Source organism: Callorhinus ursinus, unplaced genomic scaffold (genome assembly GCF_003265705.2).
Source record: "Callorhinus ursinus isolate GAN/ISIS: 27379988/994484 unplaced genomic scaffold, GSC_fseal_2.0 scaffold32, whole genome shotgun sequence".
In the NCBI taxonomy this organism is placed as follows: Eukaryota; Metazoa; Chordata; class Mammalia; order Carnivora; family Otariidae; genus Callorhinus; species Callorhinus ursinus.
The window spans coordinates 3,356,416-3,376,410 of record NW_027397094.1 but is presented as its reverse complement, the minus strand read 5'-3'; the positions used below and the strand labels follow the sequence as shown (position 1 = coordinate 3,376,410).

At 38.9% G+C, this 19,995-nt stretch overlaps 1 protein-coding gene across 1 annotated transcript in view; it reads right to left on the bottom strand.

Annotated features, from left to right (window-relative positions):
* PCDH15 (protocadherin related 15) overlaps positions 1-19,995 on the bottom strand; it is a 1,645,434-nt gene that overhangs the window by 96,214 nt on the left and 1,529,225 nt on the right. Inside the window, exon 28 of the mRNA XM_073878941.1 lies at positions 648-775. Within this exon, the coding sequence (XP_073735042.1) occupies positions 648-775 (128 nt within the window). The remainder of the gene's footprint in view (positions 1-647; positions 776-19,995) is intronic.

Here is a 19,995-nt window from a genome sequence, read left to right as displayed (position 1 = left end):
CAGGCTCCTTGCTCAGTGCAGAGTCTGCTTCTCCCTCTGCCCCTCTCCCCACTCTCGTGCTCTCTCACTCCCTGACAAATAAATAAAATCTTTAAAAAAAAAAAAATCTAAGTAGGATTGTGATTTTTTTTCTGACATACCTGAGTTTTTTTTTTTAACTTTTAGTAAAGTGCTAAAATTAGCAGTGTTATGTTTTACATGCTTCAGATTTTGAATTTTAAAAAATATTGCAGAAAAAATAATTTAGTACATTATTTCTTCAATTAGAACACAGTAATTTTATATTTGCCACTAGAAACTCCACTTTACAAATCTTTGGAGTTTTTCTGAATTAAACCTATAAGAAGCATACAAATTTACTGGGAGCCATATATTTTAATGATTTAATATCTTATTTAGTGTAAATTATCATAAGTAATTTTTCCTCTTTTCGTAGTAAAAATAAAACATAAAAGTTGCACAGTATCCGCCTCATAACTAATCTGCAGTTTGGCTAATTAAACCCATGTATCTCTGAGTTTCAGACTTTTGTTTAAACACCATGAATAAGTACTCAGTCAATACAAACTACATGGTTACACTTTATCTGCAAAGTCTGAGCTCTTTGTTTTAACGTTAGCTCCGTATCTTAATAAATTTTCTCATACCTTAACTCTGAGCACAGAAGTAAACATCCTTGCATCTTCAGATACACCTCCAATGTAGAATTTTTTCTGAAACACTGGGGGATGATCATTTTCATCCTGAATCTCAATATACACTTTAGCCGTATTGCCTGGAGGGTAAGAAATAATATATTTTTAATTGGTGGCTATTCACCAGAAAAATTGCACTGGAGTAAATACTTATTATACTCTCTTTTTTTTCTCTGAAACAATGGAAATAGCTTAAATCAGAAAGTCATTCCTGAATGGCAAGTCTAATCACCCGAGGTCCACAGAGGACACGGATAATGATGTTTCTGGCATAATAATGTAAAGTTGCTGTTATTTCTTTTAATTACGATGTCTTGGTAATTCATTTTACTTGATTTAATAGGCACTAAAGTATTGTGTTCTGCTAATTTTAATGAAACAATTCAACTGTTCATGCTCACAAACACTTCACACACAACACCCACTACACCAAAGTGACACCAACCTATGAACACCTTATGAAATAAGACAAACTGCATCAACTAAAAACAGTATGTTTTTCCTTAAATATAAAACTAGCAACGATATTCTTTCAGTTTAAAGACGTACAATGTTTTTTAAATTTTAGGGTGAAAAGTAAACAGTAGTTGGGTGAGGGGCTTATTTCCACAATGAGAAACCAAGTTTAATCATATGTTACAGGCTGTCGTTCACCCACAGAAAAGATGTAGCTGGAGAGATCACCATCCTGTGACTCGTCAACACTGGTGTGTGATGTCTACCATACTAAATATACCATAAAGAACACATTTCATCATCAAATGTTAGAATCTCACCCCCTCAATCATCATTCCTTTAATGAGAAATGTAGCACCTGTCACTAGTCCACGAATGACCCCTTACAAAGAACCTGATATATAAAAATAACTCAGGGCGCCTGGGTGGCTCGGTCGGTTAAGCATCTGCCTTCAGCTCAGGTCACGATCCCAGGGTCCTCGGATCGAGCCCCGTGTTGGGCTCCATGATCAGCAGGGAGTCTGCTTCTCCCTCTCCTCCCCTCTCCTGCTCTCTCTCTCTCTCTCTCTCTCTCTCTCTCAAATAAATAAAATCTTAAGAAAAATGTTTGAAAGTAACTCACAACCCAGAAAAAAATGTGCACTAAGTGGGTAATCATTTTGCAACAAGTAGATTGAAATGATAAAAGTATTCTGATGTCTTACCAACGTGAACTTTTCTCATATATTTTAGTTAGGATCAAATATAGGGCAATTGAGCTACAAATTACTTATCAGGGATACCCTCAAGTTCTTGCTTTGTCATATCCCAACTACAACTAACACCGATCCACTAGCATGGCAGGCACATCGTGGGTGTGCAGTATATCTGTGTTGACTGAAAGCATGAAGGAGTAACCTGCACTGGCTTAGAGAGAACTGAGAAACAGGTTGCTTTCTGCTTGCCTGAAAAAGGTCAGAGACTCAAGAGAGTTATCATCCCCGAGGTTTTAACCCTACCCGGCTGTTACCCATTTAGTTTCCCTCTTCTTTGTCTCATTCTCGCCATCCCTGACCTGGAGGAGTCGGAATCGAGAGGAGGGTGTGCGAGGTCAACAGAGAAGGTGCCAGGAGGGAAGCAAGGCTGATGGCAGAGTTAGCCTGCAGCGCAGGGTCGGGGGGCTCTGAGCTGCACCCTGGTTGGCCACCAGCCTAGTTCCGCCAAAATGAACACCACTTTCATCTTACTAGCGGACCATTTTTATTTCTGGAATCAAAGGACTTAACAGCTCTCAATTTCATATGTTTTAACAAAAGGAATCCCAAACTACAATATCACCTTTAAACTTTTTTTTTTTTTTATGTTCGTAATTAATGACCACATTAGCTATGGTCCTTACTGGCAATACTTGAGAAAGTGAAGGCTGATCCACTGTAAAGGAATAAATTTATGCTCCGAGATTTATCTGCTTTTCTCCTGACACTTTATATAATGACGACAGAAGATTAAGGCCCAGGCACAAACATCTGATGCCATCAGGAACAATTTGTGCTTTAGCAAATCTTTTAAAAAGTATTTCCTCAAGTATTGGGGAAAATAATGTGAGAATCAGTGTTGTAATTTAAAGTGACTCTTACATGCTAATAAACATCTTACATGTATGCATTTTATAAATTCCCAGAGAGACTGCAGTAATATAATTTTAAAATACCAGTTCAGTAGTTACTAAAAATCTCTAAAATTAACATCCGTAGCAACATCTAGGTAAATATCTACTTACACTAATGATATTCAATGAGTGTAAATTTTCTGTAAAATAATTCATCCTGCTTTAACCCGACTGAAGTTTTTCAAGATTTCCTTTTATAAAATACTCATCTCACAAATATCATTATAACCATGTAAGATATCATGCTTTCATATCAATTGTGCTTAAGTCCATATTTGCTATGAGACTGATAGAGTTTAACCATATTTCACTTGGTGCCTTAAACCATAAAATAAATTGTGATAGTATTTCCAGGCCATAAATTATATGAGGAGAGCAAGCATGATGATGGGATGATAATCACAGGACTGAATTCCTGTTTGAACTTTTCTTGTAATTTTTATTTGCTAGGTTTGGGCATTTTAAACTTTAATAATAATACTAAAAAATACATGTCTATGTAACATACCTACTTCTCTCAGTTTTTTATTGGTTGCCCTTCTTGCCTCCTAACATCTTCAATATGATATGGGTTGGTTTCTCCTCTTGATATAAAATATTTGCCTAACAACCCTGTAGTTTAATAAAATTATACTGGAATTGGATCATAAATCTGTGCTACTGAACTGCATAACTGATTTCTAACTCATCTGCCTGGAAAAGAAATGGAAAGAAAATATTATAGGTATTATATATTTACTCATTTACTTATTTGCTGTTGAGTTCCATGTAAGTTTCATCTTGGGCTATTTTTATACCCAATAACTTTATCATAATCATTACTGCCTTACTGCATTTCATACTGGAGTTTTGTGTGATCACAATTTTATTTATTTAATTTTTTTAAAATTTCATTTTAAAGGTTTTATTTATTTATTTGGGAGGGAGAGAGCATGGCAGGAGCGAGGGGGCAGCGGGAAAAGCAGACTCTCCACTGAGCAGGGAGCCCGCTGCAGGACTCGATCCCAGGACCCCGGAATCATGACCTGAGCCGAAGGCAGGCATTTAACTGAGCCACACCAGTACCCCTTAAGGATTTTATGTTAAATGACCTCTACACCCAATATGGGACTTGACCCCCACAACCCTGAGATCTAGAATCACACGCTCTACCCAATGAGCCAGCTAGAAGCCCCCCACAATTTTGTTGAAATAGGAAAAAAAAAAACACAGCACCAAAGGGTGGGTCATAGTATAATTCTTTTTTTTTACATTTATAGGAACCTATTTAAAATATTTTTCATTTTATTTATGACTGTCCAACATAAACATTTTCTTATTTTGATAGCTCCTTATTTCTCCTTAGAAGTTGAAGAATGTAAGGCCAGATTCACATCATGGTCTTCCTATGTCTAGCTAAAACTCCATACTGGGAGCTAATGGTTACTGGGTGGTATGTGGTGGGTATTGTTCCAAGATGTACAGAAGAATACAATCCAAGAGATGGAGCTATTACCGCAACTATTGTTATACTCAGCTTCATGCAGAAAACTGACATGAGAACGGGGTTAGGGGCTGGCCTGTGTTCTCTCTGGCACATGGTTGGGCTGAGACTGGAACCCATTATGGCACAATAGGATGTAAGCATATGGACATCTGCTTGCTGTTGCCTCTCGCTCCTTGGGAAGAGGCCACATCTGTGTGCCCTAACGTGGATGAAAAGAAGTTTGAGATATATTGCTGGCAACACTTTTGATTGCTTTCAAACAACACTTTAAAGATTACAGTCACAAACACCTCGCGTTTCTTTAATTTCTCACAAAGAGCCTTTGTACCTGGCAGGTACCAGCCATGCCCAAGACACCCTCACTGACGCCCCACGGGTCATTTCTTCCCCACCCCCCACCGCCGTGTTTGAATTCCCGCACAGCCCTCAATCCTCTCCTGGATGACTTTACTGCAGTGTTTATGACCGGACTCCCCAGTTACCATAGATGTATTTGATGGCCCGCTCTCTATCACATTTTTACTGAGCAAGCAAACACATAAATACATTCGCTGATCAATAAATTTTAGAATTTTGCCTTTGCTGGTGATGATACCAGTCCAGTCATTCCCTTAGGATAATAAATTGTATGAGTTTACAATGTGCTGCTTGAAACACAGTGTTGCCTTATGTGCCTGCAATTTACCTGCTCCCAGTTTAAGAAACGTTGTCTAATGGTCAGGCGTCAGATCTGGTCACAAGATAAAAGAATATCTTAAGGATACAGTTCCTAAGGTAGAAAATGAAGCAGGAGGGGGACTCATGGATTAAGCAGCAGGGCATTTTGCCAAATTAAGCCAAACAGGCAAATACGGTACGATCTCACCTACACATGGAACGGGGACAAGTAAAACTCATGGAAACGAGAGTAGAGTAGCGGGGGACATGGCGGGTGGGTGTTGATCAAACGGACGAATGTTCAGTGACAAGATGACCGCGTTCTGAGGCTCTAGTAGACACCACGGTGACTGTAGTTTCTCATACTGCCTCCTGTATCTGCTGAGAGTAAATCTTAAATGTTCTCACCACACGCACACACACACATGCACATGCACACATGCGCGCACAGGTGAGTCAATGGACGGTAACCGTGTAAGGTGACGGATTCGAGAACTACCTTGACTGTGGTAAATCATTTCACAATATATACGTATATCAAACAACCATATTGTACACTAACAATTTTCATTTCTCAATTATACCTGAATAAATGTGGAAAATAATTTTGATAGGTCTAATCAAAGTCTGTAAAATAAATACTGGGGAGTCACAAAATAAATCAAATACATCCAGGTGGTTTAATCCCCAGAATGTCGCTCACTTAGATGTTCCAACCCATGGACGTGCCATGTGCATGACACGAGAAGCTTCCTTGGGTTACATACTTTCACAACACTTGTGTAAGGACTCAGGGCTATATCCTGATCTTCTACTGAATTTGGGTTTTGATGATTTCAAAGGCAGAAACTTGGAAGCAACTCTGATTTAAATTCCTTTAAGAAAATCCACTTTTTATCTGTTCAGGAGTATTTGCACAATTTATTTTCATCAACACTATATCCTTTATTTAAGGATATGTGAAGCACATAACAGAAACGGAAAAAGGCAGAGGGAAAACAGGAAAGTGGAAATGAGAGAACGGTGTGAGAAGAGCAACATCACCTGCCCTCCCCTTCCAGGTGAGACCACTCGAAGATTGGGAGGAGCCCCACAGGGGAATGAAGGGCATTACAAGCTGGGGGGCGGATTTTTTCGGCATGTGTTTTGGTTAAAGACATTATACTCTTTCTATGCACTTGGGGGCTCAGTGCCTCATTTCCATCCCCCAAATTGACATTTTTTTCCCTCCAGTTTTGTAGGAGAGAACCTCTTCTTTGGGTAGCACCTTTGAACTTCAGTGAGCCAAGAAGTTCCAGAAGGGACCGCTCCGGTGAGGGGATGTGAGATACCTCCTTAGTTTGCAGAAAGAGAAAAGAGAACTACTTAACAGTAAAGCTCAGGAAAGAAAGGAGGTATCAAAACAGAACCTCAGGGAATAAGCCCTCTGTTCCCTTAGGCAATCTAACCAAAGTGAAAGGTGTTCAGAAGAGTGAGTGACCTTCAAAATACCATTAACTTCAACTTGACAACATGTTTTTCTAGACCAATTTACTTTGGAATTATTATTTTTTTTTCTTTACTTTCAATAATTAATTCTGGGCTGTTAGTTTTCCCAGGAAGCCCCTAGTATCCTCAAGATCAATCTGTTTCTTCTATGCACACGACAAACCTATTGCCTACATTGCACTGGGTTCTCAAAAAAGACTTTCTGGATGGTGATCCAAGGAATTAAAGCCATGGTCCTCGGCCATGGTTGACTTTGCTCATCTGGAGACATTTTTGGGGGAGAGTAGGTAGGGAAATTTAGTAAGTAGAGGCCAGGGATGCTGAGAAACATCCTGTGATGAACAGGACAGGCTCCCGAAGAAAAAAAAAAAAAAAAAAAAATTTCCAGCCCAAACTGCGGATAGTGATGAAGCTGGAAAAACCCCAATGTAAAATAAGAGAGAGAGAAGTTAGAGGAGTTAAGATAAATGGAAACATTGTGTGGATATATAATGACACCATTATCTAGAGTCTACCTGCATGCACACGTCTTTAATGTGGGACCCCATCAAAACAAGCTGAAATTAATCATACCATGGCTGTCCCCATTTTGGTTGAGTTCTTTAAAGTCAGGGGTTCGATCCCATTCACCTGCAATGTTATTACTGCCCGTTGGCCTCTGCTCTTGACATTGCCTCCATCTGAAATGCTCTGAGCTCCAAGCACATCTCTAATTATCAATGATAAATACATCAAAGAAATAATTACTGTCATCCTTTGGATTACAGGAGCTTAGTCTGATTAGAAAACATACACTAGACTCTAAAACCTTGGAGGCATTGACTGTTTTTCTTAGTGTTATATATTCTTCACGGTCTACTGCATTTGATTTTTTTTTGAAATGTATCATAATGAGGGTAAATGGCTTATATATTCTCCAATGATTCTAGTGCAGAGAACTTGCAAAATGTTTGGAATACCAGGCCTGCTTTGTTATTCAGCTGGTGCCAAAAAAGTGATTAGTTCCTCAGGAAATCACGTGCGCACGCACACACACAGAGCTTTTTATGCTGTCTTTCCATTGATACTATTTTTGTATATGCTTGACTGACAAACTAATTCTTTAGAAGCACTGTGACTTCCACACAGCAAGTGTTCAATAAATGTTGACTTAGACCAGAATCGCTAATACCACCTCCCACCCAGTATCCACTTAAATACAATGAATAGCTCTATTTTATCCCCATAAATGAAATGAGATCATATATTTCAAGCCCTTAAACAAAATCACAGTACCAAACAATTCCATGTTGCTGTTACAATTAAGAGTACCTCTCTTAAAGATAACAGATTTTTAAAAATATTAATACCAGGAAAATACTGATGAAATCATTTCCTAAGTCTAAGGGCTATTTGGAATGACTGGGGATTTATGGTATTTACACTAGTGTTAATTTCCTCTTGCGTCCCTCTTCCCTCGCTTAAATGCCAGATAAAAGACTGATTCTTTAGATAATGTAGTATTTAAGAACAAAAGGATCATCTCAGATAAGAACTTAGTATACAAGATAAGAACTTAATCTGATCTTATTAAGGGGTTTATGGATAGTTTTTCAGTTAAAAAAATAGGCTCTGATTTAAAAAACAAGCATGGAAGAAATAAATATGTTTTGGTATGTTCATTAGATGGAATTTGCAGGAATATATTTACATGCTTTTGAAAAATGAATTAATAAGTATGTTAGAATGAGAAAAACCACAGCTTCTTTCTCAGCTTTCTGCTCTGCAAGAATTGTAGTTATATTTATACACACTATTTTCAGTAGCGAGGCAGCAAGAGAGACTGAATATTTTGAGGTTCATTTTAATAGTTTTGTAATTGAGCTTTGACGTTGATTTAATTAGCCTTTGCATGATTTTAACTGCTTGTATCTAAAACATACATTTTGTGTATGTTTGCTGAAAGGTGAATAACCGAATTAAAGAATTAAGTGCCTATAACTATTTACTGGCTTCAGAAACTGACACTCAGATTACTATAATATATACTTGTTTTTAGCTAAGTCCTGTAGCCACGAAAATGAGGACATTGACAATTTTACCACAACAGTGACGGGGAGATAATCAGAAAGTAATATTCTCAATACCAACTGAAGTTTGGCTTTGTATCCATGTAACGTATTTTCCCATTAGGAACATTTAATGAACTTAAGTTTCTCTGTAAACACTAACCAGAAAAGTAGAAGCTAAGAATGCAATACTGTTTCTTTTCATTGGTACTGCTAGCATTGTGCATTACTCCTGTGAGACCAAACTGATGCGTTTAGAGGCTTTGCAAGGCAGTAATTAGGACTGCACTGTTTCCATCCAGAATAAACAATAAACACTGTTTTAATTCATTTTTGTCTATTAAACTCTCTCCCCACAAAGCAACTTAATATAGGACCTTGTAAGTAAGGGACAGGTGGGGCTAGACAGGGAGAGAGGTAAGGGGCTAAGTGACCAGGCTCACAGAAATCCCAAAAATGTGAAGTGTGGGAAAACCAGAGATGAGGGAATAAACCGGACCACCCTGCCCTAGGACCACCCAGCCCTAGGCGTGTGTGTGGGGGGGGTGTCTTTTATGATAATCACCTGTGACCAACAAAGAATAACCAGCCCCTAAAAAGGAAGTAAGCCACTGAAGGGGTTCTCTCTAGTCCCTGCTCTGCGGTGGTATCAGTAAAAATGTTAAAAGGATTTAAGTTCCCTGGTTAGCTTTCTAAAAAAGACCAACCCTAAAGGCCCTCGTTGGCAACCCGGCCAGGACCCCCCCCCTCACTCCTGAGAGCTTTTTCTCTACCCTCACTCAATAAACTTCTATGGCCTTACTCTCCGTCGTCCGAGGGATTCGTTCTGGGACTCCTCGCTCTCCCGCATCATTCTGGTGCCGAGACCCGGCATCACTTCCACCGAAGGGTGAGTAAAAGCGGACTTTTGTTTTCTTCCCTGGCAGACGTGTCTCCCTTAGCGGACCCTCTTAGAAACAGCAAAACCAGGCACCTGTCGGCCAGTGAAAGGCGCAGAGCGCAGGCGCAGGTCTTCAGTCTCAGGTGACAGGCTTCTGGAGAAAGGGGCGGTCAATCCCCCTTCCTCAAACGAAGGGAACGCGGGCCTACCCCCGCCCAGTTCTGCTTTCTGTTCTTTGGCTTTTCTTAAAGGGCTTTCTCGCGCCTCAGGTCCTGCCAATCTCCGACGATCGGCAGGTCCTTCTAACCGGGGATTCAGCTCAGGGTCGCCTTTATCCTCCGCAATTCCTTCTCTAAGCACCTGGGAATTTTATGGGTTCGGTGGTCCCGCTGACTCTGTCATACAGGGGAAGAATGTTGCCTATGTAGATACAAGGTTTTTTTTGTTTGTTTGTTTTCATTTAAAAATGTCTTTTCGTGAGAACTTTCAGGAGGAAGATCTTTTCCCCATTTTTTGTTGCTTGGTAATATAAGTTTTTCTGTTAGGTACAGTTTAGGTTTAATCATGGCCAGGGATCAAAACCCAGGGAGCCCAATGTTTCCTGGGCTTTACTAGAGTACTTTGGGCAGTAAGGAGGGAATTACAGACCCCCAGCCAATTCCTGGATTGGTTGCGTTAAGGGCTGGGACTTTAATGGGTCATATAGTCGAGGCCTCGTTGGCAACCCTGTCGGGACCCCTCTCACTCTGGAGAGCTTTTTCTATATCTTCACTTAATACACTTCTATCGCTTTATTCACTCTCCATTGTCGGCGAGATTCATTCTTCAACTCCACGAGACCAGAAACTCGCTTTCCCGCATCATAAGAACCAATAAAACTGTTACAGTTGTGAACCGGGCAATAACAAGTTTAAGCACAAACGTGGAGATAGAGTCTGGGCCAAATCCCAGGAATAACCCATGTATGCTGTGTGACCTCACACAGGTTACTGATCTTCTCTGAGCAACGGTTTCTCATCAATAACACGGTAGTAATCATGCAGAGCCAACTAGATTAGATGAACAAATACATGGTGGCTTCACTATTTCAAATATGACTCAGAGCTTCCTGACTGTCCAGAGAGGTAAAGTATTAGCAACATAGCTATTACCATCAGAAGGAAGAAGAATACCAATGCCACAGAATTTAGAAATAAAATTTCTAGCATTGAATTATAAAAGAAAATTGTTTACATACGGGATATTGTATAGGGAATATCAAATAATGTATTGGGAAATACACTTTTTCCTGCAAATAGGAGAATTTAAGTAGTAATGAAATAATATTAGAAATATAGTAAAAGTATCTTATTAAATATCCATATTTTGTTCACATGACAAGACTGCAAATTACAGAACTCATTTTGGAAAAGCTGTCTTTGAGAAATATAGACACTATACAATATTTGACATAAAATATTCTGACATTATGAGCCTGATACGCAGAATCATAGCTGAGAACAAATAGTTATACTTGAATATACCACTAAATGACCTTTGTGTTTTTTTATGTACAGTTAAAAAGTATACTTTAAGCCGAAAGCTATTTTTTCAATTTTTGTTTTTTTTAGGATTTATTTATTCTGGTGGGGGGGGGTTGGTCAGAGGGAGAGAATCTCAAACAGACTCCAAGCTGAGCGTGGAGCCCTATGCGGGGCTTGATCTCACAACGTTGAGATCCTGAGCTGTGCTGAAACCAAGAGTCAGATGCTCAACCAACTAAGCTAGCCAGGCACCACTAGCCTAAAGCTGTTTTATTTAAATAGAAGCAATGGTTGATAAGTCTGGTAAAATATGTAAATAAAGAGACAAAAAGAAAAGCCAACAAACAAAATGATCATGTCTTGGAAATGCAATTTCCTGTAGTGATTAATGTCAGATAGGCAGTCTTGAATTATCATGCATGACTCCAAACACACACAGACACACACAACCAGAAAGAAACACACTCTTGTTTCCTATGTCAAAACAGGTAAAGAAGAATCTGGCAAGAAGAAATTAATAAGCCAACTATGGTTTATCGTATTTTATTGGAAGAGATGGAGGCTTATTTCTCTCTGTAGAATAGTTTCTCTGCATTAGTCCCTGCACTAGCTGCTTTGTTTCCAGTAGCTCTTTTAAAATCTTCTAAATGATCCATGAAATAGATATTGTCGTTTCTGCTTTTTAGATAAAGAAAGACTTAAAGAGATTAAGTCAACTCCTATAAGGGAGAGCCAGACTTTTATCCAAGCGTGGCTGAAATTCCTATCCAGGTCTTTCTCCATAACAAAAATAAAATTTCTAATAAAAACCAGGTAACTATCTTTTAAAGACTAAAGATAATCCGCGCCCCCCTTCCCAGTTTCTAGAATACAGGCTCAAAAATAGTAGAAATGAAATAAAATATTTCTGAATAAAAAGATAAGTCTTATTTCAGAGGGCAGACTATTACAGTCACCTCTCCTACAGCTGGTTATCAGTCTAAGAATAATGACTCATGATTTGAAGGATTTAAAAACGCCTGTGGCATTGCTGAAGGAGAGGAAAAATAGTGTTTAAAATAATCTAAAGAGGGGCGCCTGGGTGCCTCAGATGGTTAAGCGTCTGCCTTCAGCTCAAGTCATGATCCCGGGGTTCTGGGACTGAGCCCCACATCAGGCTCCTGGCTCAGTGGGGAGCCTGCCTCTCCCTCTCCCTCTGCCCCTGCTCATGCTCTCTCTCTCTCTGTATCTCTGTGTCTCAAATGAATAAACAAAATATTTGAAAAAAATAATCTAAAGTATTTGATAGTGCAGACATTAGCCTCTGCTCTTTAATGCAGAGAAAATACGGGCATCATATGAGTTCCCTGTTGTTTCTGTAAATTAGTGCTCACACGGGGCCAAGTGCATTATGTTGTGGTTCTGTAGGTCAGAGTGGGTCCTCCTGGGCTAAAAGTAAGATGTAGGCAGGTCTGCATTCCTCTCTGGGGGCTCCGGAGGTGAAGCTGTTTGCTTGCCCTTTCCAGCTTTGTCCACTGCCTGCCTGCGTTCAAAGTCACCTACGGCCAGTCGAGTCTTTCTCCACCTGCATTACCCTCACACTGACTGCCCTGCCTTCTTTTACTTATAGGGACCCTTGTAATTGCATGGAGCCCACTCAGATAATCTGGGAGAATTGGTCCGTCTCGGATCCCGAGTTTTGGAAACTTCTGGGAACCCTTTGCCACATAAGGTGGCATATCCACACACGCTGGGGTTTAGGACATGGGCATCTCTTGGGGGAGGGAGCATTAATCCGCCTACAAAAGGGATATTGGTGCTTTTTTCAAAAGATGTAAAATTCAGGGAAGACACTATATTTATGAAACAGGAAAGTTTTAGGGTGCCTTGCCAATGACAAAGTCAGGAAAAGCAAAATTCTGCAATTATACAAACACGGCAATAACCATAGCTCCTTTTTATTTACAAACAACATTACTGACATAGGTCATTCACAGCAACTGTGGACTGAACTGTGTCCCCCCTACCTTCGTTATGTCGAGGCCCCAACCCCTGATGTGATTATTTAGAGATACCGCTATTATGGACGTAACTGAGGTTACATGAGGTCACAGGGTGGGACACTGACCCAGAAGGATTAGTGTCCTTTTAAGAAGAGAGCAGAGACCTAGCACACTGTCCTTCCTTCTCTCTCTCTCTCTCTCTTTCTCTCAGTCTCTCTGTCTCTGTCCCTGACCCTGTCTCCACCCCATGTGAGGACACATCCAAAGGTGACCATGTATGAGCCAGGAAGAGAGCTGTCCCCAGAAGCCAACCCTGATGTCACCTTGATCTTGGACCTCTAGCCCCCTGAACTGTGAGAAAATGCACTTCTGTTCCTTAAACTACCTTGTCCCTGATATTTTGCTAGCCCAGCCTGAGCACACTGACACAATGACAAAGCTAAGTACTAAAAAGTTGAGATGTTTCTGAGCTAAATGCTTTTCTGTGCATTACTTCAATTTATCCCCATAATAACACTGTTATTGATTATCCACATTTTGTCCATGCAGATAATGGGGCTTGGAGAGATTAAACGAGGTGTCTAGGGTTGCACAACCAGAAGAGGCAGAAGAATCAGACCCAAACCTCTGACAACAGATACTCCTGACCATTTCACTTAATGGCCTCCCTTCAGTTTGGGTAATTTTAAAAACCCAATGTAATCCTTAAACCTCTCTAAGTTTATGATTTATGGGGAGCTAGGACAGTCTGGGTCAACTGGCATAAATTTTTAATTTATATTTAAGCATATGTACACTTATGCCTAAAACCACAGGAAGAACTAACATTTCACTAGACAATGTCTAAGGTGTTCTAAGTTTTTAGAACTGTTTGGTGGCTGAGAATATAGTGATAGAATGGGGCAAGGAAAATAAGTCTGCTTCTCAACTGCATCAGGAAAATGGTTAAAGACTGTAGATAATCTGGTATAAAATTAAATCTGCTCACTGGAAGTGTTTCTATATAACCTTTGCTGAAAATATCCTTCATTCCTGCTTCATGGGAACTTGGGGCAAAGTAGAAACACCATAAGTTCAAAATGAGAAATCCTGGGGCGCCTGGGTGGCTCAGTCGGTTAAGCGCCAGACTCTTGATTTTGGCTCAGTCATGATCTCAGGGTCGTGAGAAAGAGCCCCACGTCAGGGGGCTCAAGAGTCTCTCTCTCCCTCTGCAGCTCCACTCCTGCTCATTCACTCTCTCTCAAAACAAAACAAAACAAAAACACCACACCAAAAAAACAAAACAACAAAACAAAAAACAACAAGCAAACCAGAAATCTGCTTTCCACAATCTGGGGTACTTTTTGAACGAATCCGGACAAGAAAAAAGCCCTGATTTTCTCATCTGTAACTTTGTTGAAAAACAATAGGCTTATTTTGGTTATTAAATGTTAAAATGGACAAGCATGTACTTACCATCACCATAAAAATGTAAAGCAATAGATTTGCTGTCCATAAAAAATGAAAAGTGTTTTGACATACATGCTATTTTCAAAACATTTGCATAGTGGGTAGATTATGTAAAGTATATATGAGTACTTACAATACTATATATGTATATTTTTGGATAAGTATGAAACAACATACTATATATGTATATTTTTGGATAAGTATGATATACATGAAAACATGTATATTTTTGGATAAGTATGAAACAAGTATGAAACAAGTATATATATTATATATATATATATATCTTGGTTTTGCCCCTGTCTCCTAAAACTCCTTGTAATTAGGGGTGCTAGGAGAATCTTTTGTTCTAACACGTAGTCTTTGGCCTCATTTCCTGACACAGAGCTCCTAAGGAATACCTACCTAATTTCCCAAGTGATCAGAGCATCCGACACGGAGCTTCTAAATCCCTTGGAATTCCTGGGTGAGAGGAATGTCTTCTGTTCTAATGAGGCAACTCTTGCTCGGCTCCAGGATGGCTCTAATCACCAGAGAGCCCAAGCCGTCATTAGAAGCTTGGAAGCTTCAGGCCCACCGCCCATTCTCTGCAGAGGGCAAGGGGGCTAGAAATGGAATTAATAAGCCGTCACACCTTTTATGTGATGAAACTTCCATAAAAATCCCCATAAGATGAGGTGTGGAGAGCTTCCAGATTATGAACACATCTATCCACCGGGATGGGCGGTGCATCCAGAACTCCAGGGGATGGAAGCTCCTTTCAGATCTCATCCTCTGTATCTATTCATCTGGCTGCTCATCTGTGTCCTTCATCATGTCCTTTATTATACAAGAAACTGGTGAACGTAAGCAAGTGTTTCCCTGAGCTCTGTGAGCTGTTATAGCGACTGATTGAAACAATAGGGGGTCATGGGAACCTCTTATTTGTAACCAAGCCTGACAGAAGTTGTGGGTAACCTGAGAACCTACTCTTTACAGTTGGCATCTGAAGTGGGAGGCAGTGTTGTGGGACTGAGCTTGATGTGAGGGTTCCGCTCTAACGCGGGTGGGTGGCAGAGTGACATTGAACTGTAGGACAGCCGGCTGGTGTTGCAGAGAACTGTGTGAGTGGCAAGCCCGCATATCTGGTGTCAGAGGTGTTTTAGGGGTGCTAGGAGCATGACAGTGAATGAGAAAGACACAGGAGGAGTGCACTTCCCCGTGGGATATGTTAGGATCCGAGGAAACTTACTCGATCATTATAATAAATCATTTAGAAAGAAAAAAAATGACTATATCTATAGCATATAACTTAGTAGCTGGATTTATCCTCTTTTGTATAAATATAGCTTTGAAATTTTTTGTGAAAATTATGGACCATATGTCCATAAAAGGGACTAGTGGGTATCTGATGAAAGATTTTTCATTTTAGATCAGTCCTACGCTCCAAGGACCTCAGGTTAAGAACAACAGCTGCTTATAAATGCCACTTGCAAAACAAACTAGATTTTCAGTAATGTGGAAAGAGGTAAATGAATCATATGTTCACATGGTAGAATGTGAAACAACTACTGAAATGATATTTTTTGAAGAGTATTTAATGACACAAAAATATTGTTGTTGTAACACTAATTGGAAATATAAGCCCCAGATTCTAAACAGAGAATGCATGATCAAAATGTGTGTGTTTGCATGTGTTAGCATGTGCATGTTTGTGTATGGGCGTGTGTATATGTGTGTGTATGTGTGTGTGTGTATGTGTGTGTATGTGTGTGTGTGTGTGTGTGTGTGTGTGTGTGTGTGTGGCCACAGGAAAAAAGACTGAAAGAAATATGCAAACTTTAAAAACATTCAGAAGTGTAGGATTATACATTATTTTCTTCTTAGATATATTACATTTTATGTAGTAATAATACTTTTATAATAAAGAGAAAGTTAATATTAAATATGTTGAAAAGGGAAAGGGAAAACAAATTATGAAAAACGTAACATTCACAGAAATGAAAAATCCTGAAAGAAACTTCATTGATTCCTTTGTGTGCTTTTCCCAAAATATCATGTCTTATATCAAAAGAGCCTGGGGAGACAACATGTGCATCTCTACTTTTTCTGCATCGACAAGCTTTGGCAGATGCTAGTCAAGCATGTATTTTCCCCCTGAAATAAAATAAATTTGTTTGCTTGTTTGCTTGTTTGTAAGATGATATTTCCCCAGGCATATGTGACTTCCTTGTGAACACTTAACCAAAAAGCAATGAATAAAGAGAAAGGTGACCTTGCCAAACACAATCTAATTACTCTTTATCTGTAGATCTTTACTTCACTCATTAGTCATCTGGTACACAACATATTTAATAATTAGGTTTTTGCAGAAATTGTAGAAGTAATTTAACAATAACTATTTAATGCAATGAACAGGCTAATTTTAGTCCTTAGAAAGTACTTAATGAATACTTGTCAAATAGGGGTGCTTAGTTCCTGCACTATGTCATTACATGCAAGCATTATCTTTAATCTCTTCCAAAACTTCCCAGAGGAAAAAATAATTTTTTGAAGCAACAGAAACTTATAAACTTTCAAAAGTTCAAGTAATCAGTTACTTCAACTTTCAAGCATCGGTCACGGTAAAAATGGAAGCTAAATTATCATTATGATAGAATGCAAAATCTAGGGCTATAACTTTGAAGTAACGAGTCTCTCCTCTAGGACTGTCCCCACACTGCCTCCCTGGGCATCTCAGTCAACCACACCTGGGTCCCAAATTGATTGTTGAAAAAGTAAAGTAGATTTTTTTTTTTTTTTTGATTTGTCTGCCCAACATCCTATCCCCCCTTATTTTGGACATAGAACTCCATCTTTTCCACTTTGAGTTACTATACCTCCATTTGTCTTATGCCCTTAATGGAATTGTTATTCACAGTGCTCTGCATTCCAGCCTTATTCAAGGGTACTTGTGTCAACCTGGGTTCATCAGATTCCCCCTCAGTCTCCTGACCTTTGAGCTGATCGCCATTTGCTTGAAGGTTTATGATCCCAGGTGTCTTGATGGCATTGTCCAAAAAAGCAGTGCTTTGAGTTTCTGACCAAGATTGCCAAAGCTTATCGGTATTGTGACCTTCTTTAGATCCTCTTCAGCTTCTCCTTTGATTATGCAAGCCACTAAGTACTTTTCTGATAAGTTGTTTTTAGTATAAGTCAGTCAGAGGAGGTTTGTTGCTTCTAACCAAATAACCATCCCAAGCACAGTTGGAAACAGATGATTTAGTCCACCTCAGAGAATGGGGACTGTACCTTCCTACCTAAACAAAAAGTTTGGATTTTCCCTCTCAAGGTACCAAAAGACATTATTAAATGCAAATTTTCCATTTAGTGTTGCAAAACTTAAGTATTAAATTTTAGCATATTTTCTCCTTTGTCATCAATGGATGATTACATTATTTTCATCGCTCTTTTTGGGAAAATATTGTCCAGTTTTTGTACATACGTTATCTGGTTGTCAATCAAGATAAGGGTATTCAAATCTAAGAATGTCAAAAGATGGCCTGACCATATTTCTAACGTGTCACCACCCACAACCACTGGTTATATGCAGAACTTCTGGAGAAACATGGAATCTCTATCTGCAATAAGGAGTAGATGAAGCACTTTCGTATGTGATTTCAGTATGCGATTATGATATGTTTAAGGGTCACTAAAACATGTCACAGCTAGTAAAAATAAAAATAGTGATAATAATTACTATAGCTTTTTTATTGGGTGTTTCCAACATTCTAATAAGTAATTTGCGGGCATAGCTTTGCTCAAAAACCTTAGGAGGTGTAGACATATTTATTCTGATAACAGTGTTGAAGATTCTAAAGCTTAAAGATGTTAGTAAAGATCAGAGATGTCTGGAACCCAGGTCTATCTGAAACCTAAATCAGGGATCTTAAATAATTCCTCATATTAGATTTTTCGATCTCTGTCTTTTCTCTGCTGTTCTGTTAAGGTGATTTTGATTTGGAATGGTTGTACAGGTAAATTATCTGTGTTATAACATTTTCCTTCATAAATATTTTTTACAGAATTTCTCTTCACCTCTGGTCCTTTAGTATCATGTATTTCTCAGAATTTATGGAATATCATCTAATAGGAATCCTTCATAGATGAAATTGAGTTGCTGGACTGGTTAGAATCTGCCCTGTGCATTTTAATAAAACATACATATAGCAATCTCTATTAGGGAATCTTGATGCAAGCATATGCTATAAATTAATAAATGGAAACAGATTTTCAAAATTGAAAGTGACAACATTTAAAATAATGATTTCCTTTGAATTGTTTGTCTATAATTATTTTTAAGCTACCATGTAGGGGACTAATTAGGTACAAGATACCAAGGCAGAGAAGGGACAAGTTTGATGAATTGAACTTATAAAATTTCCTGGGGATAAAGAATGAATTAGCCTTGGAAGAAGAATTGTCTACTAGACTTGCATTTTGAGTATGAGTAAAAAGAATGCCAGGCTAAATTTATGTTTTTTTATCTCTGAAACCTAGCATTCTCAGCACTGGCTTTTTAATACACATAATAGATAAATTAAACTGAAAGGCATGCTTCATAAATATATAAAACTAATAAAATCAGGGAATGTTTAAGATTTTACTAATTGAGCCTGTTGTGTAGATAAAACCAAGAAATCCTTTACCTACTATAATTTCCCTGTTTTCTTCCATATACAAGTCTTCTCTATTCCACGTTAACCATCATCACTGCATGGCCCAGCTAAGTGCCATCCATCGTAATTTCTTTAGCTGCATATTTTCTTGAATATTTGTGATGTTTGATGTTTCTGCTCTGCTGCCTTTCTTGAAACCCCTCAGTCCTTTGGATAACAAGCCATTATTACACAAATTTTACTCCTCTTTTCTATGGCCTCTTCAACTGGCTCTTCTTTTCTCTCATTCACTAAATGAAGGGGTTCCCTCAAACTCAGTCTTTTGCTACCCTTCTGCCCTGCCTCTTCCTCACAGGGACAAGGCCAGAGGGCCCTGGGGGCTCATTCATTCTCCTCTTTGGGCAGATTAACAAATAGACAGGTCATTGTTGGATCTCTGTTGGTTCAGTGGATCCCAACTGCCTCTCCCCGGTACAGGCTGCTTGGCTTTAGCGGCCCCCTGCTTTAGGCCTTATTTCCTTGACCAGGAAGATTCATTGTTACATGGTCAATGAATTTTTCCTTATCCTCATTTCCAAATTCTCTTTACATATGTAGAGTAGTACCATATGAGTTCCCTGATTTCAGCTCCTTTTAGGGTATGTTCAAGTATGTGTAGGTGAAAGTTCTCTCTGTGGGTTACAGAAGCTAGAGAGGTGCTTTTTTCCTTTGATGCCTTTCTGCCTGATTTCCCCGATTAAACCTCATTTACATTTATACCATGTGATGCTAGTGATCCTTTGCATAACAATATCCGTTGGCTTAAGTAATCATTCTATATGACATCTTCCAAAATCTATAAGCCAAGTCTTGAACATCCTTCAAAAGTTCAATTCTTTATTTCCAGCTACTTTCTGGATTTAATTTATGTTACCCAGGATCAAAAGTATAAAACTATTCTTGATTTATTTCTTTCTCTTTATGGCCAGTCATCAAGACCTATCAACTTCTCTCTTACATATGTCCTACATCTTCCATCTCACTGGCTGGTAATGGTTAATTTTATG